Genomic DNA, 23,665 nt, shown 5'->3' on the forward strand with positions numbered 1-23,665 from the left:
TTTGTTTCATACGAGGCATGTCCCAAATGACAAAGGATCTAGTGCAGTTTTGTCTTGTACGACACAGGATTTAGTTTTAAACGACAGACTGTTAGGTTTCGTACGATAGAGGATTGAGCTTCGGACGACAAATTAGCAGACTCGTATGATACAGGATATGGTGTAGGACAACAAATGATCAGGTTCGTATGACTGTTGTCAGGACAGAGACAAAAATTTTGAGTTTTTCAATAGCTGAGTCTAACAACTGAGTATGACCGATTCTGAGATGGATTGATTTTTGACCGGGATAGACTAGTTTTGACACAAATAGAATTTTATCACTGAGTTGTTGATTTGTTTTCTCCAATTGTAATATCTCAGTTTCAGTTTGAGGGATGAAAACACAGAAAACACACAGTATAAATAGTAACTCCAATCACAACATGCAAACCCTATGGAAGTTGGCTTAGAGAAGAAAACCTTTGCTTGCTGACTTAGGTACACACCCAATAGCTAATCAGAATATGGCCGCTGACTCTCACGCAATGGATTCTCAATGCCATATTAGCCGACTCCAAACGCTAATGGGGGCATGATATGGCAAGTGTTTTGGGAGAGTTACTACCTCTCTTGTACAAAGATTATCAACCTTTTGGAGGTGAATCGGGTAGCTTCTAATCTTATAGTTCTTAGTCATGAATTTCATTTGAAATTACCCCTTGAAGTCACGCAAGCATGATTGAGGCCTATATCCCAACAAGGTACCAAAACAAGTTATAGTCACGTAAACGTGATTGAGACCTTGAGGCCCTAAAAAATGCTCAATATGAGAGATCTAAAAGAGAAAACTCAAATAATCCCATCCTCTGAGACTTTAATCATCAAACGTCTATTTATTATAGTGAGTTGGAATGCTCAGGTCTAGTTGTACTCACTTGGGTCGTTCTCACAGGGTGATTATTTTTCCCACTGTGACAGGCCCGCTAAAGGTACACAAATCTCAATTTTAGAAAAAGCCTCAAGGGTCTAGATTTTTTATTGTCTGTAAAAGACAAGAGCATGCTCTCCTACCTCTTAGATTTTTCTGAAAACACAAAAGACAGATTTGTTCATTAACCAGATAGCAATTTAAGTGCCTAAAAATGAATTTAAAGAATACACGATATTTGGTCGATTTTCTTTAGGCAACCTACAAAAACAACGCATCAGTAGTCATGTTGTTTTTATTCTTATTCTTTGACAGACGTATGTTTGATTGATAAATTCTTTGACAAGCGTCTTGCAAGAAACTGGTTAGGCTGTGAAAATATCAGGCGGACATAAGACAATTCAGGGTTAGCGTTAGTGTAATCAAAATTTAATTCAAAAAAAAAACCCTGAAAAGTAATTTGTTTTTCAAAAAAAGAATCCTAATCTAACTCCTCCAACTTGCAAGAAATTGTTAGAAACCTGCAAGAAGAAAAAGTTAGTGAAATATCAAATCTCTTGGTGAGCTTACACAAGCCTAATTTCAAATCGTGGTTACAAATTTTTCACTCCTAATGCTGAAATGCCCTGAAATTTGGAGGATCCTCCAAAAACTAGATTTTGCATTATAACTCCTAGAGGTCCGAAACCCCTCTCAAACATCCTGACAATATATATGGAATATAACTTAAAGTATAAGAAAGAGAGAAGAGAAGAGGAAATATCTACTTAAATGCTATATTCCATATATATTGACCTTCCACAAGCCTTATTTCAAGCAAAATTCTAAACAAAAACTCTATGTTTTTCATACGACAAAACAATAACTCATACGAGTATTCTCACCTGATCATACGACAATTCTCACCGAACCGAACGAGTAAAAATAGAAAAAAAATGACAAATCAGTTACTTGTACGATAGAGGATTTCTTCTCGCACGACAGAGGATTTCTACTCGTACGACAAAGGATTTATGATCGTACGATAGAGTATTTCAGTTCGTATTGCAATTTGTCATTTCAGTGTGTGAGAAATGTCATACAAGATGACATAGATGTTGTAGGGATGAAAATCCGAAAAGTCAAAAAACCTGAAAATAACAAAAATTAAAAGTCAGTCTTTGGAGGCCAAAAAATGTAGTCTTATGCCCCACGGTGGGCGCCAAAAATGTGTGTGTGAAAAGTGGACCTGTATCTGTATCTGCAATACACAACACTTTAATTAAGTCATTACATGTATGGTTAGACAAATATAAGCATGAATATGAAAACCATAACAAGGCAACCCGTTGCCTTCTAAAAGATGCGAGTATAAGATTGCTCTCAGATTTGTATAAGCAATCCAGTGACTAGACTACACCAAAACAAAGGATTTTAATCTATATGAGCATGATATTAAGCTAAATAGATGCAAGATTAATCTAACAAGATTTAAGCAATATTAAGCTAAATGATTTAAATATGTATGCAATAACTTAATATGTGAATATCTAAATGCACAAATATCAAGGAACCTAGAGCAAAAACAGCATGATAACAATATATTCTCCAGGATTCTTGAATGAGAGATGAGAGCCTGAATTTATAGAAAATTCAAAAAGAAACCAAAGGCTAAGATCAAATGATGATGAGCGGTCAAGATTTTCCAAGAGGAAGCACAATCCAGGTGAATTGATGTGATTGGATGCTTTTCTCAGTTTTAAAGGAAATTGATAAAATTAAGATAAAATCAGAAAAAACTGATTTATTCTCTATTTCATTCAATTTTAATATTTAATTGTTTTAATTGCTTTCTTTGAGATTATTTATCAATTTTAATTTTGTTTTTCAAGATTATCTCCAATTGATTTCTTTTCTCAATTTTATTTTTTTTTTGTCAATTAATTCCTTTTTTTTAAGATTTGTGCTCATAATTTCCAATTCCTCTTTCCTAATTTGTTTCTTTTTTTGAGGTTTTAATGGCAAATTGATTTATTTAATTAAATATGCTAAGATATTTAATAAAATAAATAAGATAATTGTTTAAAATGATTTACTTGGAATGATCTAATTAATTAAATAAATATTTAATTAATATTGGTTGATTAATTTTGCCATGTGACATTTGATGATTTTAGAAATTAATTGTGTGCTCAAGATTGATTTAATTGTCTTTGGTTAGGACCTTGGTGATGTTGTCGAGATTAGGAGACCATGATTTAGATGACCATTTTTAGGGTATTACAGTCTCCACCACAACCCTTTCACTAGGATGCCCCCCATGACTAGACTTGACATCCCCACAAAAATCATTGTGGCTCTCTAATCGTCCCTACGAGTTTCTAAAGGATGAATGAATTGATATGAATCGCTTTCTTCTATAGCTTTTTCCATGTGCCCTTATTTATTTATATTCAAGAATTCATTTTAACCATAAATAACAATTTAATAACTTTATCACAAGTTTGAATGATTATTTTATTTTATATTATCCTATTGATCCTAAAAATCATTCACATCAAATTTATTTTCTCCCTCTATCTAGATATATATATGACACTCAGAAAATCATGGCAAAGAATCACTAGAAATATGAAAAAACTAACAATAAATCTTAGCAATTTTATCTAGTTCAAAAGCATCTTGGTTCTAAGGCAAAGAAACTAGAAGTGTAAAAGAGAGTAGGCAAAGAAAGTAGAAGCATAAAAGAGAGTAAGTCGATGAGAAAGCACTTCCATAGTTGTCTACATAATAATGAATATAAACCCACCAGTATGGTTACCATATTAATTTCTAACCAATAAAAAAACCATAAAATTATGGAACAATAATTGTCGTGATGTTGTGTAATAAGCGGCCTTTGTTTTTTTACTTGTATGCATTACTAGCTTCCATTGTTCATGTACCTAAATTCTATTAGTGTTACTTAAAGGTGTTATCAAATTTCTAATAGGTATAAATGTTTCTAGCTCTATCAATCAAGTATTACATATTTATATTTTTTAAAGAACAATTAATTAATAGTGTAATGTCTCTCATATTCACATTCCATTAGTCTTATTTTGGACTTGATTCGTTTACTAATATCTATATATTTGATTCAGGTTTCTTCGTATTATCAATTTTTGTACTGGCACAAGTATTGGGTGCACTTTACAAGACACATATGTTATTATTATGCTATGATGGATTATGTCGGTCTCTTTCCATTGATTATTCACATGTATGTTTCAATGATTATTTATGTGATTATGATGTATCTCGTTCAGGAATTGTATGTGCTTTGGCTATTACGTATATGCAAAAGTACACTTGACGTGGTATTGAGTGGTTATTTGAAGATGTCACATTGGCCAAACCTATTAATTGATTAAGTACAATTCTCTATGTATTTTACCCTATGTTGACCCAAAAACTGCTATTGGTATAAATCCAAAAATTGTACACTATGTGAACACCCAATAAATGTGATTTTTTTAAAACTTTAATTTCTCACAATTTAATTTGAAAATGTGATTATATAGATTTAGAGCATGAAATTAAATGTCAAATATTAAATGAGGATATATTTAAATTTGTTATTTGGATTTGAATGATTTTAGAGTTAAATGTAAATAAATTGGAAAGAAAAGAAATTATTTTATTTTATTTTGGAAATGGAAAATGGGTAAGTAGGCAAAAAGTCATTTCATTTTTCATAATTTTGCTTTGTTGAGAAATTTGGGAATGTGAAACCCTATTTTAGACGATTCTTGGTTTGATGATTGTGGGAGTGATTGGGAAGGTAATTCGATGAGATTTGAAGCATAAGAATATGAATTGTGAGAGGAACATGCTTTTGTTTGTATTCATGCATTCATGAAGTGTGTTTAAAGAGTTTTTTTTCTAGAAATTTGATTGTATTTCATTGATTTATTTTTCTTTGCTCATTGTTTATCATTCTCAAAGGTTGAAATAGAATTAGGAGAGTGTTATAACCTCCCAATTCCTTTTATTTCATGAATTTAAGTTATGTATATTTATTTTTTAAATGGAGAATTTTTTTCCAAAATGTTGTTATATTGCCCAAATTTTCAAGAAACGAATGAAATTGAATTTGAGAGTTTAGAATGGATGTTGGGAACTTTTAGCACGAGAGGATATTGTTATTTTAAAATTTTAAAATTTGACGAGTTTCCAAGTTGTTTTAATGGTGAAGCCAAATATTTTATGGTTTTCTTATATTTAGAATATTGAAAAATTTGGAAGTTTTGATTGAACTATAATGTTTGGATTTTTGGGGATGAAGGTGTACTTTGTGAAATATTGGAATAAATCTATTGGAATCATTTTGTGACTATTGTCATAAAATTAGAGATTGTATGTTATTTTTCATGACACATTAGTTAAAGAACAATATGAGCTTAGGTTGTAGGTATTAGAGATGGTTGGAAGTGGATTCCAATGTTTACTAAGGCACAAAGGGGCCACTAGGGAAGTCATAGTAATAGGTAAAAACTAATGATACTCAGGTAACTAATTAACCAAGATAATGGATTTCCCCTTTGATGTCTTGAGTGCTTGTATAAAACTATGTATGTTTGGGGAAGACATGGCTACTAATGGAACATGAATATTGTACGATGAAGTCTCCTTGTCCATACAAGAGGACTTCTCAGTCCTACATAAGTCATACCAGTGAGCTTCATGATGACACTCCCTCTCTTGCTCTCTAAAATCTAATCTTGTGTAGTTTGAGTGGTACTTAAAAGATTATTTAATTCCTTTCCGTTTAGTGTTGACTTTATTGCATACTTGTATGTTGTGTAGTGTATTCTCCTTGTCTTGCATATGTTTATGACTTCATCCCTATGCATCTTGTGTGTGTGTGATTTGGGCCTTGTGACTATCTCCTAGCACATTGGGTTGAACCTACAAGTATCACATGATTGGGTGGCATGGAACCTACAAGTAACATTAGACTCCTCTATAAATGAATTTCCTGCATGCACTTTGGTTCATTTGTTTCATTGCAATTTGTTTAATGGAAGGACATTTAAGTCCTCATAATGAACTCGAATGGATATGATAGTGAATCTAATCCTAGTTTATGTGACTCGATGTTGGAGACGAGCATGATTGTATTTTGATTTACTTTCATGCCTAAATGTTGCTATGGTACAATATATGTAAGAATATTTATTTTGGACTTAAAATGAGCCTAATGTGTCTTGGAGTCATCTTGGGTAGTGTTTTGCACCCATCATGTCTTTGTCGGGTCTTCCTTCTTCCTCTTATCAAACTCATTCTCAGTTGTGGGTGTAAGTTCATCCCACTCTTGATGTGGGATGTTTGAAGTTTTGTTTGTGTTGTAAGTACCCTATTATGACATGTGTGTTGTAAGTGGTCTATTATGGTCTATGTTTCTCAACCCTTGGGCCTTTGTTATAAAGGGTCAACACCCTAGCTTGCTACTTATCTAATCAAAAACAAATCTCAATGGTGCAAATATTCCTATCATGAAATAAGGCAAATAAGTATGTGGATTATAAAATTAATACATGAATTAGGTGAATATATTAGAATTGTGCATATATAGGTAAGGTAGGTGATAAATATGTAGGAATGATATCAAGTAGATGACTAAATAGCATAAAGAAATGTTTGAACTTTAGATTGCAAGATTAAATAGAATTATCTATCATACACAATATTCCATAGCATCTATTCCAAAATGTTTGTGCTTGTTCTATACAAATGGAATGAATAAAGAAATTTATTTTTATGTCACAAAAGACAAGTGCGTTTGAAAAGCATAAAGATAGAGCTAGGTTGGTTGCTTGAGCATAACAACAATTCATAATAATAATACCCAAATTTATGTCACAATACCAAACATGTGTTGCTAAGGTGGTTGCAATATGCTACCTAGCTTTGTTGATCCCACCTTTTCTTTAAGTTGTATGTCACCAAAAGTTTTTATAGGACAAAGAACAAGGGCGTTTGTTTTATGCGTATCTGATGCAATGAGGTTTGTAGGTTTGTAGGAAAATTTGCACAAATGATTGGTAAGTCTTTTGACAAAGAGGCTTGCAAAAACCAATAAACTAAAATATTAAATTTACTTTCTCATGATCATCAACAAATAAACTAAAATATTAGATAGTTGAACTAAAAATAAACAAAAATATTAAATAGTCGAACTAATAAATAGAAATGAGATAGTGCATTTTAATAAATCACTCAAAATGAAGTGACATTCATTGTTTATAATTCACTATTAGATCCAAGATAAAATGTCACACACAATAATATGTGACCAAGAAATTGAATTATGTTTATCCTGCTCAATCACATTGGCGTAAGCTAAGTACAAGGAATTTCATTATTGTATGTATAATTTCATTTACTCAAATCGGAAGAAAAAAAATCTATAATTACTACCACTCACTCTGAGTTTAATTATTAATCAATTCTATTTATCTTCATCATACTAATAGTTAACTTCATCAAAATAATATTATAATAATAAAATAATAATCATAATTAGTCTTAATAAAAGTTTTTGCTTTGGTGAAAAGTTTAATAAATATAAAAATATTAAAATATAGTAATATCTTAATGATAATATAATATTGATTATAATATCATAATTTAATAATAAAATAATATTAATTAAAATATAATAATATAATTATTTTTTAAGTGAAATAATAAACAAATATGATATCTTTCGACATACTTTACCTATATTTAAAGTTATGAACCACATATTTAAAGTTATGAACTATCATATTTGTAGTTACATTACTAAATGTTTATTCAACAAAAAAACATTCAAATTAAAATTGTTATAGGTGAGTTAGTTGAATGGAAAAGTTATGATCTATCATCAACTAGGATACATATAAAGATTTTTTTAATTATGACATTTTTTCAAAAATTAAATGATTTTTGGACTATCAAAATTTTGAGAGTTACACAGGAAAAGTTCATCTTGGCCAATTAACCAAAAAAGAACAAAATTACCTATTTTTACTAGTCACAAAAAAGAAATAGTGAATCATAATACAGCATGCCTAAATGCACATCCCCATCTCACCTTGTCTTACATTTTAAACAGTATGCAAGCATGCAAAAAAAAAAAATTGGCTGCACTTGGGCTTCAAATTAACGAGTATCTGCATGTTCGGATAAATCAGAATAGGCAATGTCATCTTGCAGGCTCTTAAAGTGTTGGAGATAGCTAGCATTCGTAATAATATCCAAACACACAAGAAACTACTACTTCATTTTCCAGCCATAATAATGGTAAATACTGTAGTTTCAAGATCCATATGGATGTATGCTACATTTACACATCAAATTACTCAAATGACAGCATTAAATATCTTCTCTTCGGCTTATTTAACAATTTGGTTTCACATCTTAAAACAAATATTTTAAGATAATCAACAATCATTTTTGGAATATCAAGTCGGCAAATTTTATAGACCCGAAATGATTTAATGATTGAACAATTTTAGGTAAAGGTCTCGAATGATTATAAACAAAGCAAGAAAAGAACGAAGTCTTAATTTTTATGTGAGGGCTCCTAGACTCGGAGATTCGATTTTTCACATCAAATAGAGATGCCCCAGAAAGCTGGAATTGGCAGAGTTATCGAACCAAAAAATTAATAGCTTTATATCACCATGTCAATACATCCATGCACAACATAACTTCAGCGTCTGATTAAGAACATGGTATTTCCAGAGTTTACGTAATATGGTTTTGAATGCTTCTGTAAAAAACAGAGTTTTTGTTAAAAAAATTGAATAAATCATCACTAATGTCTCTCAATTTTGAAGATTTTAAGACTCAAGTAGAATTAAAAACAACGCTATATCAGAAAACCATGTTTCGCAAGTTTTAGGTTAAGGCATCATAGAATTAAGTAAATTTTCTTGCAACTGTTACGGAAGCTATACTTTTTTTATTGTTCAGTCAATAAATATACCTAGCCCCAGAATGCTGGAAATTGGTAAAGTTAACAAACCAAAAAAAAAATGCATGTCACGACTCTATTAGACTAAAAAGATTTCAAAACAACCACAAACAACATAACCTCAGTGAACAATCTGACAAGATCACCTTAAAACATTAGATACTTAGCCCATCATCCAAGATCCAGCAAGCTAAAAAACATCCTACTTAACATAATAAACATGCAATCAATTGAACCTAAAATATAAAATAACTAAAATAAAAATGCTACAGCCAAAAGTAGTGCATGGAAGCATACAGTTAATCTTAACTTCAATAATTAACAAAAATATACAAACATGGTAAAGATTGTGCCAACTCGATGTTCTACAACACAAACTATTACACTTTTTAAAAATTGGCAGTTTCAAATGGCATGCAAACATGAGCCAAAAGGACTTTGTAAGCTTATCGTTATCACTGCTGGCTGCCCAATGTACTTGAAAGATTATTGGGAATTCTAAATATATAATGACCTTCCCCAAAAGATAATCGAGATGAGTTACACACACATCGCAAACCAGAATGCCTATAAACCTAATCCAACAGTCCGACCATCTCGTCGCCTCAGTCCTGCTGTAAACTGCTTCTCTAAGTCCTGCTGCAATTCCTTTTGCTTCTCTGCAGCAAACAGCCCATCTTTTTCTTCTACCTTCTTTTCTGTCTTCAATTCTCCCTTGACACCCTACAATTGGCCATATGTAGCAAGGAGCACTCAGACTCTGAAAAGGTGTTAGCGCACGTATAGTGATGGTAAATCCAAACAATTTTAAAGAAAATTTGACATCATGAAATAGGATTGCACCAGTCATTGATGAGAACTGCTAAAAAGGCAACTTGTGACTAGTTTTACAATGATACATTAAGCATTACACTAGCCCAAAGACCACATGCATACAAGTTAAAATATGTTTATATGCATTCCAACTTTAGATAGTAAAAATACTAAAAAATAATAATGTTAGTGGAAATTACCATGAGTTTATTGAATTTTTCTTGACGGTCAGGATCAGCAAAATGTGCCATCTCCCAGCAGTTACTACCTGACTGCTTTGAAACCCAGATATACATCCAGAACATATTAGATGGATTCCTAAAAGAACTCCAAAAATTTATGATATTGAAATCAAAACAAATATTTCAACTACCTCTACAGGTGCGGCAGCCTTTTTACTTCCCCACAGAAGCTTCTTTTTCTGATCTGCTGACATGGATCCAGAAACTCCAAGATTTTTATTCACTGCAGTGAACAGAGAACTATAGTGAAAACTCAGAGAATCGGGAAGTTCCAAAAACAATTTGAGTCCTAACATTGAACCAGGACAAGCACAGAAAATATTTGAAAAGCATGGGAAAAAATGTCATTTCAAGCTAGATGATTTTGATCGAACAAAACAGCTAGAATCAACATAAATCAATTTACATCAGACATCAACAGGACAAAATCCAGTGTTCATGTTTCCATGCAATCAACAGTTTTCCTATTAAATTTGACATAAAGAGTTTGCATTCCCAATTACCAATAGGAGAATTGCACCGACTAGAAAATGATTCTGATTAGAAGGCAAGCATTACCACACTGAGAAAGAGGAAATAATCAGGAACATGCATGCAAACCTAATGGTCTACATTGACAGTGCACCAAGAAGAAATAACCAGAAACATTCATGCAAGCCTGATCAAATTAGTTGTGATTGTTCAATATTCTGATGAATAAGTTCGATAATAATTACCAGGAGACTGGTACCAGTACCAGTATGTCTATTTTTCAAAATCGGACACGGGGGTAAGGAGACACCATTTTTTTTAAATATAATTTAATAAATCCAGTCAACCTGCACTGAAAGACTTGCCAGGCCTATTTATAAAATCCAGTCAACCTGCACTGAAAGACTTTCCAGACCTATAGAAGGAGACCAGATGATGGCAAGGAATATAAAATGCTCAAAAAAGAAAATAACATACATCCAGCATCTAGATAAAAATTGGTCTTTTTTTTGCATCCAGACAACAGCAATCGACCTTTTCAGGGTTTTGATTGCCGCATTTTAGCAAAAAAGAAATTTTCTTCTTTTTCCAGCAGGAGACGTCTCATTTTCCACAGGAAACCTGGCGATTCTTTTTGCCAGGTTTCCTGTATTTGAGTGCATCTCTGGTAACTATGTCCATTGTCGATAAATACTAAAAAATTAAAAATAGAGTTTTCGATGAATAGTGGACATTTAGAGTTCTCCTTAGAAGGATATGCAAATATCCATGATATGTTTAATGCCAAGAAAATTACCATAAATATATTGTTTGCAACAGCCTTTCTGCCTCTCTTCGGAGTTGCAGCATGAGGTCTCATCCTGCCAAATTTGGCAGTGGACAATTTTATAAAAGAGAAGCCTCCTTCAATGATTATCCACCTAGCTAATTCCAACCAAAATATCCTTGAATAAAATGGTGATCTCATATTCCCACAACTAATAAATACAATTCATGACTGATCATAAAATGGATTTGACCTTCACATTTCATGGCATCAAATCCTTAATATGTTTGCAGATCTGGATTCTTCTCAAAAAATTATGCAAGTCCAAAAAAAACAGCATGTCATTTCAAGCCTGTTGTACAGAAGTTATGGCTTCTAACAGATGGAGGACAAGAAGGGCATCAAAGAGAAGTGGACACCCCACTTTTTCTTTTCCTCTTTTCTCTGTCTGTCTCTTTCCAAGAAAAGGGAAACATCCCTACATCTTTTTTGTCAGGCACAAATAAAAATTCACAAAATGGAGATGAGGGGCTATACTAGGCCTCTTCCATTTCCAGAGGGTGAGATGAAAGGTCGGACGTCTCCTAATTGCTTGAACTTAAGCATAGATAGAGCTTGTAGAGTTTTGTATGTTTCGTATTGGAAGCTATTCGAGTGCATAGTTCTCATGTTTTTACTGTATTGAGGCAAGGGAGTTCATTAAGAGACTGCAAATTGTTCTTTGTAGAGTTCTCAGTTATTTGGAAAAATTCTTAAGACCACTTGTGGGCAGATCTTTTGTATTGCAGCCATCTAGAGTATTTAAATGTAACTCACAATTTTTGTGGAGTATTTACCCACGAGGGATTTTTCTACATTACTTCTTATGTCTCCATTATTCATAGTGATTGTTCTTTCTTTTTCATTTTCTTAAGTGCAATTAATATTTTGCAAGTAATAGTCAATTTTAATGGCTTCCATAATTTACACTCTAATTTCTTTAAGTAGTTGACTATGTGAGAGGAATACCCTCACTAATTTACGGATCAAGTTGTATCACAGCACATTCATTTCTTCTGGGAGTTTGGTGTTGGTGGTGGAGTACTTCTGGACATGCATGCATACCAACAACCTGTTGAAGTGAAAAGAAGTTATTACCTTTGACGAGAGAACTCAAATCATGCAAGTGGTGGAGAGAATTAAGATACATGGAAAGAGGAGAAGTTGAATGCAGACACAAAATTCCATAAGACGAAGTACCATCGAAAGTCTTTCCCAATATTTGGAGACTGTGAAAAGCATAAAGATATTACCAAATATTTCTTAAATATTTGAAAAGCTTATTCATTATATATAAGCAGCTGAATCCCACGGTTAAGACACTGGGTTCACATTATGAAGACCCATAATCCAACTCACAATGCAACCACTGACATCATATAAGTTGAATAACTGGGTCTATTGAGTATGAGTTGAATAAGTTGTCTCTGCTAATCAGGTTAATTACCACAACCAAGTCCAGCTGTAGTGTACTCCCAAAAGTCAAGCCCAGGTGAAAGTCCTGGATGAATTTGACATATAGATACCCCTGATTCAGAGAATCTAAGCCACAATAAAATGTGTGTGTGAACAGCATCAAAGTACAAGGCCTTAAATGGGCATGCCATCTTTTACAAAAAGAAAATTAATAGAAACACAGAATGGGAAAAAAAGATTCCTTGTCCTTGGGCAAATAGAAAATTGAACAGACAATAAATCTTAAAGAACAGCCAGATCACTTTGCAATGTTGCATTTAATCTGAGATTAATGGGCAACCAGTAGAAGACAAAGATTGGGATCAAAAAGTAATTTAAGCATACCTAGTTCAGCTGCTTTCATTGCAGCAAGCTTCGCAGCATTTAGATCATGAGCAACCTCTGCCTCTGCAGCAATTGAGCTGGCTGATTCCGACAATCCTTGGGCTTCAGGCAATTTATTTGTGCTTTTATCTGACTTCTTATCATCAACCAACAGAGTACCCTTTCCTTCTATCTGCCCTGCATCTGAAATATTATAATCAACATAAGCCATATTTCCTATAGAAGCTTCAGAATAAAATCTAACCCACCCTTTAAACCCCTCACTCTTATACTTACTCTCACTGATGGGCTGACGTCTTCTGCCATCTTTATCATATAGATCAGATTGATGTTTTCCATCTCTTACACTTCTGGAGAGTTTCTCAATTCCATGTTCATTTTCTTGTCCCTTTCTAGCACTTCCTTCATCCCCATCCTGATAGCGATCTCGCTCCTTTTCATCTCTATCTTTGTAAAAACTTGAAGCCTTGGCCTCAGTTTTAGAATGTCGATCTGTTTCTCTGATATGCTTTTCCTTGTATCGGTCCCGTTCTCTAACATCGTCTCTTTTCCTATGCTGCACCTTATCATCTTTGTATGCGTCAGTATCCTTCTCAATGTTCTTATGCTTATCTCTAGCTCTATTTCTAGCTTCATCACGGTCTCCAGAATCATCTCTACCTCGGCCTTTAACATCATCACGACCTTTCCTTGGTTCTCCTCTATCTCCTATGTCTCTTGAATATTCTTTGTTTTCATCTCTGTTCCTACCCCTATCTCTACCAACATCCACCATTTCATCTCTCTCCTTGTGCTTTTCCTCTTCTATGTCCATGTCAACGTTTAAGTGCTTGCCTCCATTTTTGGACTTCTCTATTGAAACATCCCTATCCAAATTTTTATTGCGGTCCCTGTTTCCATCATCCTTGTCTCTATCTTTTTCCATATCTTTCCTCTTCCTTGATGCTTCATCAAAATCTTTGACCCTAGTACCTTTATCAGAATTCCACCTATCATCCCTGCTCAATTTCTGATAGTCATCATCTCGTCTTGAGTATTCAGACCTTGCACCACTTTTCGATTCACGTGCTGCACGAGAAGAGTATCTCTGATACTCTCTGTCATCGTTGCCCCCATGCCTACGATTGTAAGAATACTCATCTGATCTACCATGGTAATCACGATTCCGACCATAAGAATGCCTGTCAGAATTGACATGTATGTCACTCCCTCTCCTACCATGACCACGACCATAATCCCTAACTGAATCTCTTTCTCCATCAATTCTCCTCTCCTTTCGTGCACCATCAGCTGCTTTACTACTATAGCCTTGAGGACCATCTGGACTAATGCTCCTATTATGCTTGTGGCCACCTGTTTAAAGACCAAATCAGAAGTAATGATGAAGAAAAACAGGTAAAACTTCAACAAGAAGCAACAATTTACCCCATTCTTATAATGCATACAACAAGGATAAAGGATCATAAACAAACAGATTTCCTGAAATGATAAAACTGAAAAAACTAGCTCTGAAATTTTTGTATGTATGGTGACAAGATTCATTGAGCCTACAGATATATTTTTGGTAGTATCGGGTCCTTACCTTGCAAAACATTGTGAAGAAAAACACAATTCTTGGACATTGGTGCTAATGTAGACTGAAACACCTCTTTGGGAAAAAATTTACCTTTTATCATGATGGCCAACAAGAGACATTAGATAATTCAAGTGCTTCCATTTCTCTGGACTAAAACAATGAACTCTAATCTAGACTACAATAATAAAACATTCCTTTGGGAAAAAGCTTACCTTTTTATCGGGATGGACACTATACACTTCGATTACTTTCCCTTCTTTGGAATGACCACTGAAACCTTCTCCAGAGACTATCTTCTTTTTAAAATGGGATGAACCAAAGGAAATTGCAATCCAGTTGAAATAAATATATCTTTCTGAAAAAAGTATATGGCAATCAAAAATTGCCTTAATACTTGGTATGTTTGTTCCCCTAATATTCTAACTAAAGCAACATTATTAGTAATTAAGCTATGACAAGAGAACTGATTCGATTCAATTGCTTCCCCTTTTCTGGACTAAAAACACTGAACCTTTCTCCAGACGACCTTTTTAATATGGGATGAATCAATGGAAATTGCAACCAGTTGAAAATAAATGTCTTTCTGAATAAAGTATACAGCAATAACTTTATTTAATCCATGTTAAGTATAACTGAAATTACACATTTCTGGCTTAAGTTGGGGACTAATAAACAAACTAAATAATATTTATTGCGTACAAAGTAACATCTATAAAGATAGATTACTATTTAATCCAATACAATTAAAAAATATAATTTCACACAAACTGCATTTTTGAGTGTTTATAAAACTTTCCTAAGAGTAACTCATGTTTATTAAAGTTAAGTTTCATTTTTAATGTCCTTTAAATTTTATATGGTTTTGTATGCCAACGCTCTCCTGGTACATGTCTCCATTTATAAGACTGCTTTTCTATATCCCAAGAAAAACACTTTGTACACACATCAAATCTTAAAACAAGAACAGAAAAAACTAGAACACTTTGTAGATCATATACAGACACGTTATGACTCAGGGAAAAGGTTTCACTTTTAACCAATGCCATTTCATTTCATAGATGTAAAGCCTCGTGTAAAGATATTTTCAGTGTTCATCACTGCTGAGGTTCAATGATTTCAATTTTCAGGCACAAGTTATGCTTAAAACAGAGAAGGAATTGAAAAATATTTGAGGAAATAACATAAAGCAGCCACACATCTTCATACAATTTGTTAAATGCCACATTGTATTCCAGGAACTTAGCATTCCCGTGTCTTATACAGATGGTCATGGCAAGTACATTAGCACTCCTAATGCTCCTATCCAAACTGTAATGATCCCTGAAAAGAATTCCCTAGAGAAGACTATAATTACCAGGTTCAAAAAAATTCATTTGTTCAGGAGGCCAAGAAAAATAGGAAACCTGAAATTTTCAAAAAGATTTAATCAAGTTTCTATAGGAATTGAAAAATCCAGACCAGCTAAAGACAAATTTGGCCAATCTAAAAAACCTTGATCTAGCTGGATTTGAACCAGATGCAGCTGGATCTAATGATTCTGGGGAAGAACCTATTGATGATACACCAAGGTGAGACCACTGAGCCATTAAGATGATTTATCCTGCAATTAGGTGCAATTCCTAGAGAATTCACTATGATATCCATAGTGAATCACTCACTACAAGAGGTGCAGGCTAACTTTAGTTAGTCGACCAACTCTGTCAATCCTAGAATCATGCTTCTAGTATCCAACTGATGCTTCCTGTACGAATCAACAAGAAGGGCCCATTTACCTGGCTGGACTCCTCGGTTGGAAGGCTAAAGCCTAAGGGCTAAGGCTAGAGGTGGGGGCTAAGAAGGGAAGGCAGTTGGGGTGGGGCCTCTGCTTCTATCCCCAGAAGAGCAGATAACCTGGAATCCAAGAACCAGTGCGTAACCACCTTCTATATAATGTGCAGATTGTTATGCCAAAGATTCATACACTCTTCCTCACTATGTGCAAACCATTCACATCTAGCTATGTAGTTAACGTGGCATATTTTCATAAACACTAAATTTATCACACTAACCCCGTTTACCCATCCGTCCAAATATTTAATAAAATACACATTGAAAATATTGAACTTGCTCAATGTCAATGTAGCACCAAAAATAACTTCTTGTAAAAAATGGTACACTTGGGGTTTGTTGATTATACTTCAAACGAATCAAACCACATATGCAAAATGGATATTGGTTCTTAGCATAATTCTTATAATGGAAATGCTATCTGATCAACTGTATTTAATTCAATCAACAGCACTTGAGAATAGGTGATCACATTTAGAAACATTTCCAGAAATATTTGGTAGATTTTGGAATGCATGCCTTCAATTGTCAGACATACAAATTTTTAATCCATAGACATTCCAGACCACACTAACTTTATAGAAAAATAGCTTATACTATTTTATCACACAGCACATATTTTCACATATGGAAAAATATGCTGAAACCCTTGCCCTAGTGGTTCTGGACCATACTAACTTTCCAGAAAAATAGTTTATACTATTTTAACATACAGCACATACATTCACATATGGAAACCTATGCATGCCTTCAATTGTCAGAGATACAAATTTTCAATCCATGGACATTCCAGACCAGACTAACTATCTAGAAATATAGCTTATAATATTTTATCACACACCACATATATTCGCATATGGAAAAATATGCTGAGACCCTTGCCCTAGAGGTTCTAGACCATACTAACTTTCCAGAAAAATAGCTTATACTATTTTATCACACTGCACATATATTCACATATGGAAACCTATGCTGAGACCCTTGCCCCAGAGGTTCTAAGTCTGCTTCCTAAAATAATCACAAAAGAGGGTGGTATTTTTTCCTCTATCACAAAGGCAATTAAAATGCCAAAAAAGGGACTAAATGAATAAGATTTTTAAGATTTATTCTTCTTGCACCCAAAGTATGAACTCCAGAATTCTTATAACTATTGATAAACAATAAATACATCAGCCTCCCTAATGCAAAAATAATAAAAATATCAAAATCAATTCAACATTGCAACACACAACCTAAAATTCCAATATTGCCAATGCACCCAAAAGCAAATCACTCAGCAAATTGATTTTTTTATAAAAGGACTGAGAACACCATTGTCAACTGGGATGAGCTCAAGAGATATATCAATTAGATTTAAATGGAAAAGTCCCAGACTAAAGTCCATAACTCAACACCAGGACATGTAGAAGACCTCCAGGATGACTTTAACAAATAAGATAACCCTTAGTCAAGGCATGAAAACTTAATTTAACCCAGGCAAAGCATCTTAACTTAAAAGTTAAAACACCTCTGTTGTAACATCTAAAGCTTACTATACATCAGCCAAGGCATCTAAGCACAATATCCCTCTATCGCTCAATTGAGAAATCTACGCTGAATATGTCTATGTTGTGATATCTAAACAGAACGCTCCAACAAAGGTTTTGAAAGTTTTGAATTAGCAATGAAAAAAGCCAATCATAAGGTGGCCTTAATATAATAATAAGTACATTGTGGCTGAAAACATTTAGTTCAATTCAATTTTGTAAATGGCTGCTAGAAAAGTTGGTAGGCATCTCGGCTGTTTCTGGCAAGACCTAGGTTCAATGCTTACTAACGACATTTGGGTCAATCCAGTCTTCAGTATAAGTGTGTTACAACCACAGGTAGAAAATCGAGGAAAAACAATCAGGTACAGAATCCAGAAAAAGCAAATTATTCAAGCCTGCCAGTTTCACGCTAATGAAAACCCTAACCAATTGATTCAAAAATTGACATATAATCACAATTTGATTTATATTTACATATAATCCAACCCTGTATAGAGTTGTAAAAACTTTACGCCCATTTTCCTAAGGTGAAAAAACCCTAATAGCAAAACAAAAATCCCTTAACTTTTAACACGGCCAAATAACAAACAAGAAAACTGTAGGCTCCTTTTTCTAAACTGTAAAAACTCTAGTAGCAGAACACATAACCCTCAGGTTAACCTTAAAAAAAGCCAAATAACAAACAAAACAACGAAAATAAACTATAGCAAAAAAAACATGAACTATTAAATACAAACCTTCGGATACGAATCGAGAATTCACGCCTTATACAACAAATTTATACCAAATAAATAAACACTCACCGCTTGATGAAGGCGACGAGGAGGCAGACAGAGGAGAATGACGGCGATATTTGCGATGTGAAGCGTCATTCGACGGCTTGCGAAATGACGGCCTGATATCCGATGTATCAGGCGATTGTGACGCCAAATTTGAGTCCATTTCACTCTCTAAATTCAGTGACAAACACTTATAAACCCTATTTCTTACTCCGGTTTTCAAGCCCTAGCATTATTTTAGCTTTCAAACCCTAGCTGCAAAAAAGAACAGCATCGATTTCCCATCAGAATACAACCGAAAGAAAACTTAAACAACATAAACTAATGAGATATAGATTGCGAAACAAAGGGGGGGAATATTGTGGAGAAGTATATGCTTACCTGGCAGAATGCATTTCTCTGTTGTCGGAAAAAACTAGCGTAGGAAGAATAAGATCTTTTTTCCGAATTCCCTTTATGGACTTTCTGTCAAATGCGAGAATCGTTGCTATAACTTCAAATAGATCGAACTGGAAAATATGGAAGAGTGCATAAAAAATGTGCTTCCCCGAAGCTGTGCAGAAGCATTAACTGTTCATCTGGATGGGGTTATGAGAGGAAGTAGTGCGTTTGTCATGGTGAAAGTTGGTATGTCACTTTCCATTTTTTTGTCTCATATATTTATTCTCACTTTATCTCCATAGACATAAATTTTAATTTGTTTATTTTTTGATATATTTGTTTATATATTATCTAAACAAAATAAATTGCACTTTTTTTCTTAGATTTGATGTCAAAATATTAATATTTAACTATAAACATAACATTTATAAAATAAATAGAAAGTAAAAATAAAAATGTGTGTAAAATGAAAGACTTAAATTTTTTTAAGAGTAAATTTAAAGATTAATCAATTTTTTGAAATGTTTGAGAAAAAAAAAATTGATTTGTTCATTTGAGATTTTTTATTTGTTAATTGTACATACAATTATTCTAATGTAAAATAAAAAAACTCTTAAATAAATAAAATAACTTCAAATTGAGCATTTTTTTAATAGATGTATTTTAGATATATAAATTACTTATGTTTATTCATGTATTTGATACTAAATCTTTCATTCTTATTTTGATTCTAGTATTTCTTTGTTTACATTCATTTTTGTAAAGAGGAGATTGATTTTACATTCATGGATTTGACCTGTAAATTTTCAAAAAATAAAATTACATTTGACTAACTACTATCTACTCCTCTAGTTCTTAGAAGTCAACTAAACATGTATTTGCATAGTTCATTGCTATGTTCTTGTATTTAAAAATATTCAATTGCATTCATTTATCATCATATCCACATACATCTAAACAGCATTCATATACCATCATTTTTTAAGAAAGTCATGTGAAGAACACTTCACTTGAGCACTATAATGATCTATCTCCATCATCATTTGCATGTTTGAAGATTGATGTCCTTGATGTTTTTTATGATCATAAAGTCAATCATATCAAGTGAGTTAACTTAGGAGAGCATGATCTTGATATCTAACAATCTCCTTTTAAGTGTTTATAAATGTCATTAATCCATAACAATTAGAGGAATTGTTGAACCAAGAATCAAGAGTGCATGTTCTCCCAAGTCTATAGATTTGACCATATGCAAAGTTAATAGATAGTTTTGATCCCAAGGTAAAATATAGATAAACAATATTGATCTACAACATCAAGATAGCATATTGCAACACAATAGTAGAATTATCTCTTCTCCTTTGTTCTAGAGCTAGGTACCTTGTCATTTACATTTTTTAGTTGACATTTAATATTTAAGTATCGTGAGATCTAAGCCCTAAGACATGTTATCTAGATTACTGGGTGTACTTATTGATTGCATTGATTAATTAATCTAGTAACATGTTTAGGAAGCTTATTTTCATTTATAGTTTTTTGTGAACCTATCCATGCTTATACTCTTTAGAGTTTGACCTTAGGGACATATCTTGACTAGTTTTAGAATTTATAAATCTAATACAATTTTGATTTATCAACAATTTCTACATTTCATAAAGCTTGATTTACATTTGCTTTGTTACTTTGATTAGGTTTTTGTTATACATAGTGATTTACCTCTTTTTCCATCCTCGCATCCTAGGATATTGTATCATTATGACTCATTTTAGATCTTGTTCCTTGGTTGATTTCCACAAACTTCTTCCAAATTTTGACATGTTCTCATCTTTCATATCAAACATTTATCCTCAACATGCCCATGACCTTTTATGCTACATACATGATTGTGCTTTCTATGGAGATTTTCTTTTCTCATACGTTGTATTTTTCTTCTTTCATAGAGTTGGTTATTACTGATCCTCTTCTATTAGAGATGTATATATAATTTACTCATAAACTCCAATAATGATCACATCCCTTGTGACAATGATGACCATACACTAAGCACGGATCTATCATGTAAGGCACCTATACATAAGATTAATATGGTTTGCAATGTTATATCGTGTACATGTCATAATAGTCCTACATCAGTAGATTTATATGTTTGGAATGAATCAACTTATTCAATACATAATGATGAGCATAGTAATCATTCTTCATTCTTCTACATCTCATCTTGAATCTATGGATAAATATGGTTGTGTTTCTATAATATCACCACACATGATGATAGCTTACACATTGATGATAATTTGCTAGTTTCTCTTAAGCCCTTTATTGATACATTGTTATATTATTATACAGTGCATGATGATATTATAAGCCTTAGCAAAGAACTTTTACATGATTATTACAATGGATATACCAATGCTTCCTTACATGTAAAATCATTCTTATCTACTAAATGTGAACACTTAGATTGTGATATCTTGTTGATTAGTGATCTTTTTCTTATATACAAGTGGTAGAATTTTGCAACATTTGGTTGCATTCATCTTATCTCCTCTATACTTTCACAAATTCGGATCATACTTTAATTAATTATTTTTTAGCACTAGTTCACACAAGGATGGAATGAAGAGAGCCTAATATTCAAACCAATTGTTGATCCAAATGAGGCTTCTTGATAATTTGTTGCAAGTAATCTTAATTATGGAATTCCTTTTGGCCTAGTGATTGATTCATCTTTTTAGTATCCATCACATTAATAGGGTTTATCAATTGCCTTTGATAACATGGTTTTTTTATTCATGATACATCTTACACACACACATACTAATGAACCTTAAAAATATAGTGAAAACTAAAACATATGCATATAAGCTAATATGAACCATATCATAATATTGCCAAAAGGGAATATAAACTAAATTTTTTGAGCCTATGCTCTTTTATATTGTATATATACTCTATTATAAAGGATAAGAAAAGGATTTGAACTTATGCAGTGGATTACATGATATTGTGGTAAAGTACATAATCATACATGTACAATATAGCTTAAACCATTATATATTAATTCTATCAATTATCCATGCACAATAATTAGTCTCTCAATAAATCTTCACTCTTTATACAATATAATGTTCACTCTTTAGATCAATTTCATATCATATCTCATTTATTTTATCCTACATTCTTCTATTTAGTTATATGTGTCACACTTCTCTTGCAGTGTCTTGATCTTGATGTATCAGTTTTGGTGTGTTCTTACATTCTTCCCCACTTCTCCCTACTTCTATTTTTTCATCTTAATGTGTTGGATTTTCCTACCCCATCATACCTTCTTGTCTAATTTCACTTCCCTTTACTCTATCAAGCACTATGACTCTTCCATCTCTAAAAACATCTCTTTCAAACCACACTTTTGCCTAGGCTGGAAATTGTCTCTTTTGAAGTTTCAACTGACATGTATTATCATACAACTCCAACCCCCCCCCCCCCAATGTTGACCCAAAATTTCACATTCAGAGGAAAAAATTATAGCTTCTCCTTATCTTGATACCTATCACAAGGTAACCTCAAACCTCAACATTTCTCCATTCTCTTCTTTCATCGAAGATGAACCTAAGGACTCCACTTTCTCCTCACCCTTTGGAGAACGAATCCCTTCCCATTCCACATCCCCAATGTTCTCCCTTTCTCATCCTTTTTAGCCTCCTTTGTTTAAACTTCACTCCTTCATCATCCCCCAATGTATGAAGCTTTTACCACCCTCAAAATCTAAAACCTAAAAATCCTATATTTTCTCACACCAATTCAAACCTACCCCATCAACGATCCTAGAACCCATTAATGTGACCAATAAGGATCTGTAACATTTAGGATTGAGTGGTAAGCACCCAAAAATTATTTTTATTCAAGAGGGTGTAGATTTAATAAAAAATAAATTGCACAACACATATCCAAATTTATTGTTATGACTAGGGTTTCAACAACTCAAGCCTCAATTTACTATTGTGACTTAATGTCGACATACCATCACTAGGTGGTGTCATCAACAAATTTTGTGAACAAAAATGGACCATATCACTCCAAATCCTAAGACATCATCAATTTAATATAATTTTGCAAAAATGTTACATGTTTCTCCTCATCTCCTACAACATTTTCAAAGATATTATAATTTTCAGTCAATTTCAATTGTGAATTATAACACATGGATGACTATGATGGTGATTGGTTTTTACACAACTTCACCATTTTCATCCTAATGGGGCTCCCATGTGCGAGTGGGATGTCTAAGTTCAATAGATATATATACTAGGGAGTTTGACATTCAAGGGTTTGTCGCTAAACCAATTTTGTCTACAAGCCTCTCTAGGGTTTTCAAACATTGGATTTTTTAAATGTAAAATAAAAGATAAGCCCTATAACAACATAAGAATGTGTCCAATGCTCCCTTCTGCAATGCCCAACTGACAAACCTAGGGGAAAACTTGACGACAAAAAAAATATAAACAACAACAAATACTTGATAACATGTCACACATGCACTACAACATG

At 33.0% G+C, this 23,665-nt stretch overlaps 1 protein-coding gene across 4 annotated transcripts; it reads right to left on the reverse strand.

The window, feature by feature from the left end:
- Window positions 1–9,120: 9,120 nt before the first annotated feature.
- On the reverse strand, window positions 9,121–19,370 carry LOC131029158 (uncharacterized). Of its 4 annotated transcripts, XM_057959554.2 has the most exons (8): window positions 18,761–18,897; window positions 14,814–14,956; window positions 14,608–14,691; window positions 13,302–14,378; window positions 13,026–13,208; window positions 10,081–10,172; window positions 9,908–9,979; window positions 9,121–9,654 (listed from the first exon to the last, which is right to left on the reverse strand). In XM_057959554.2, exons 3-8 carry the CDS (start codon window positions 14,645–14,647, stop codon window positions 9,121–9,123), a joined length of 1,998 nt encoding a protein of 665 aa, XP_057815537.1. In that variant the 5' UTR covers window positions 14,648–14,691; window positions 14,814–14,956; window positions 18,761–18,897. The 4 variants fall into 4 exon arrangements, with proteins under 4 accessions (XP_057815537.1, XP_057815535.1, XP_057815536.1 ...); XM_057959552.1 differs by lacking the exons at window positions 14,608–14,691; window positions 14,814–14,956 and adding an exon at window positions 19,118–19,370 and having other exon boundaries at window positions 18,761–18,991; XM_057959553.2 differs by having other exon boundaries at window positions 14,608–14,956.
- Window positions 19,371–23,665: the final 4,295 nt, after the last annotated feature.

Source organism: Cryptomeria japonica, chromosome 1, assembly GCF_030272615.1.
Source record: "Cryptomeria japonica chromosome 1, Sugi_1.0, whole genome shotgun sequence".
NCBI lineage: Eukaryota > Viridiplantae > Streptophyta > Pinopsida > Cupressales > Cupressaceae > Cryptomeria > Cryptomeria japonica.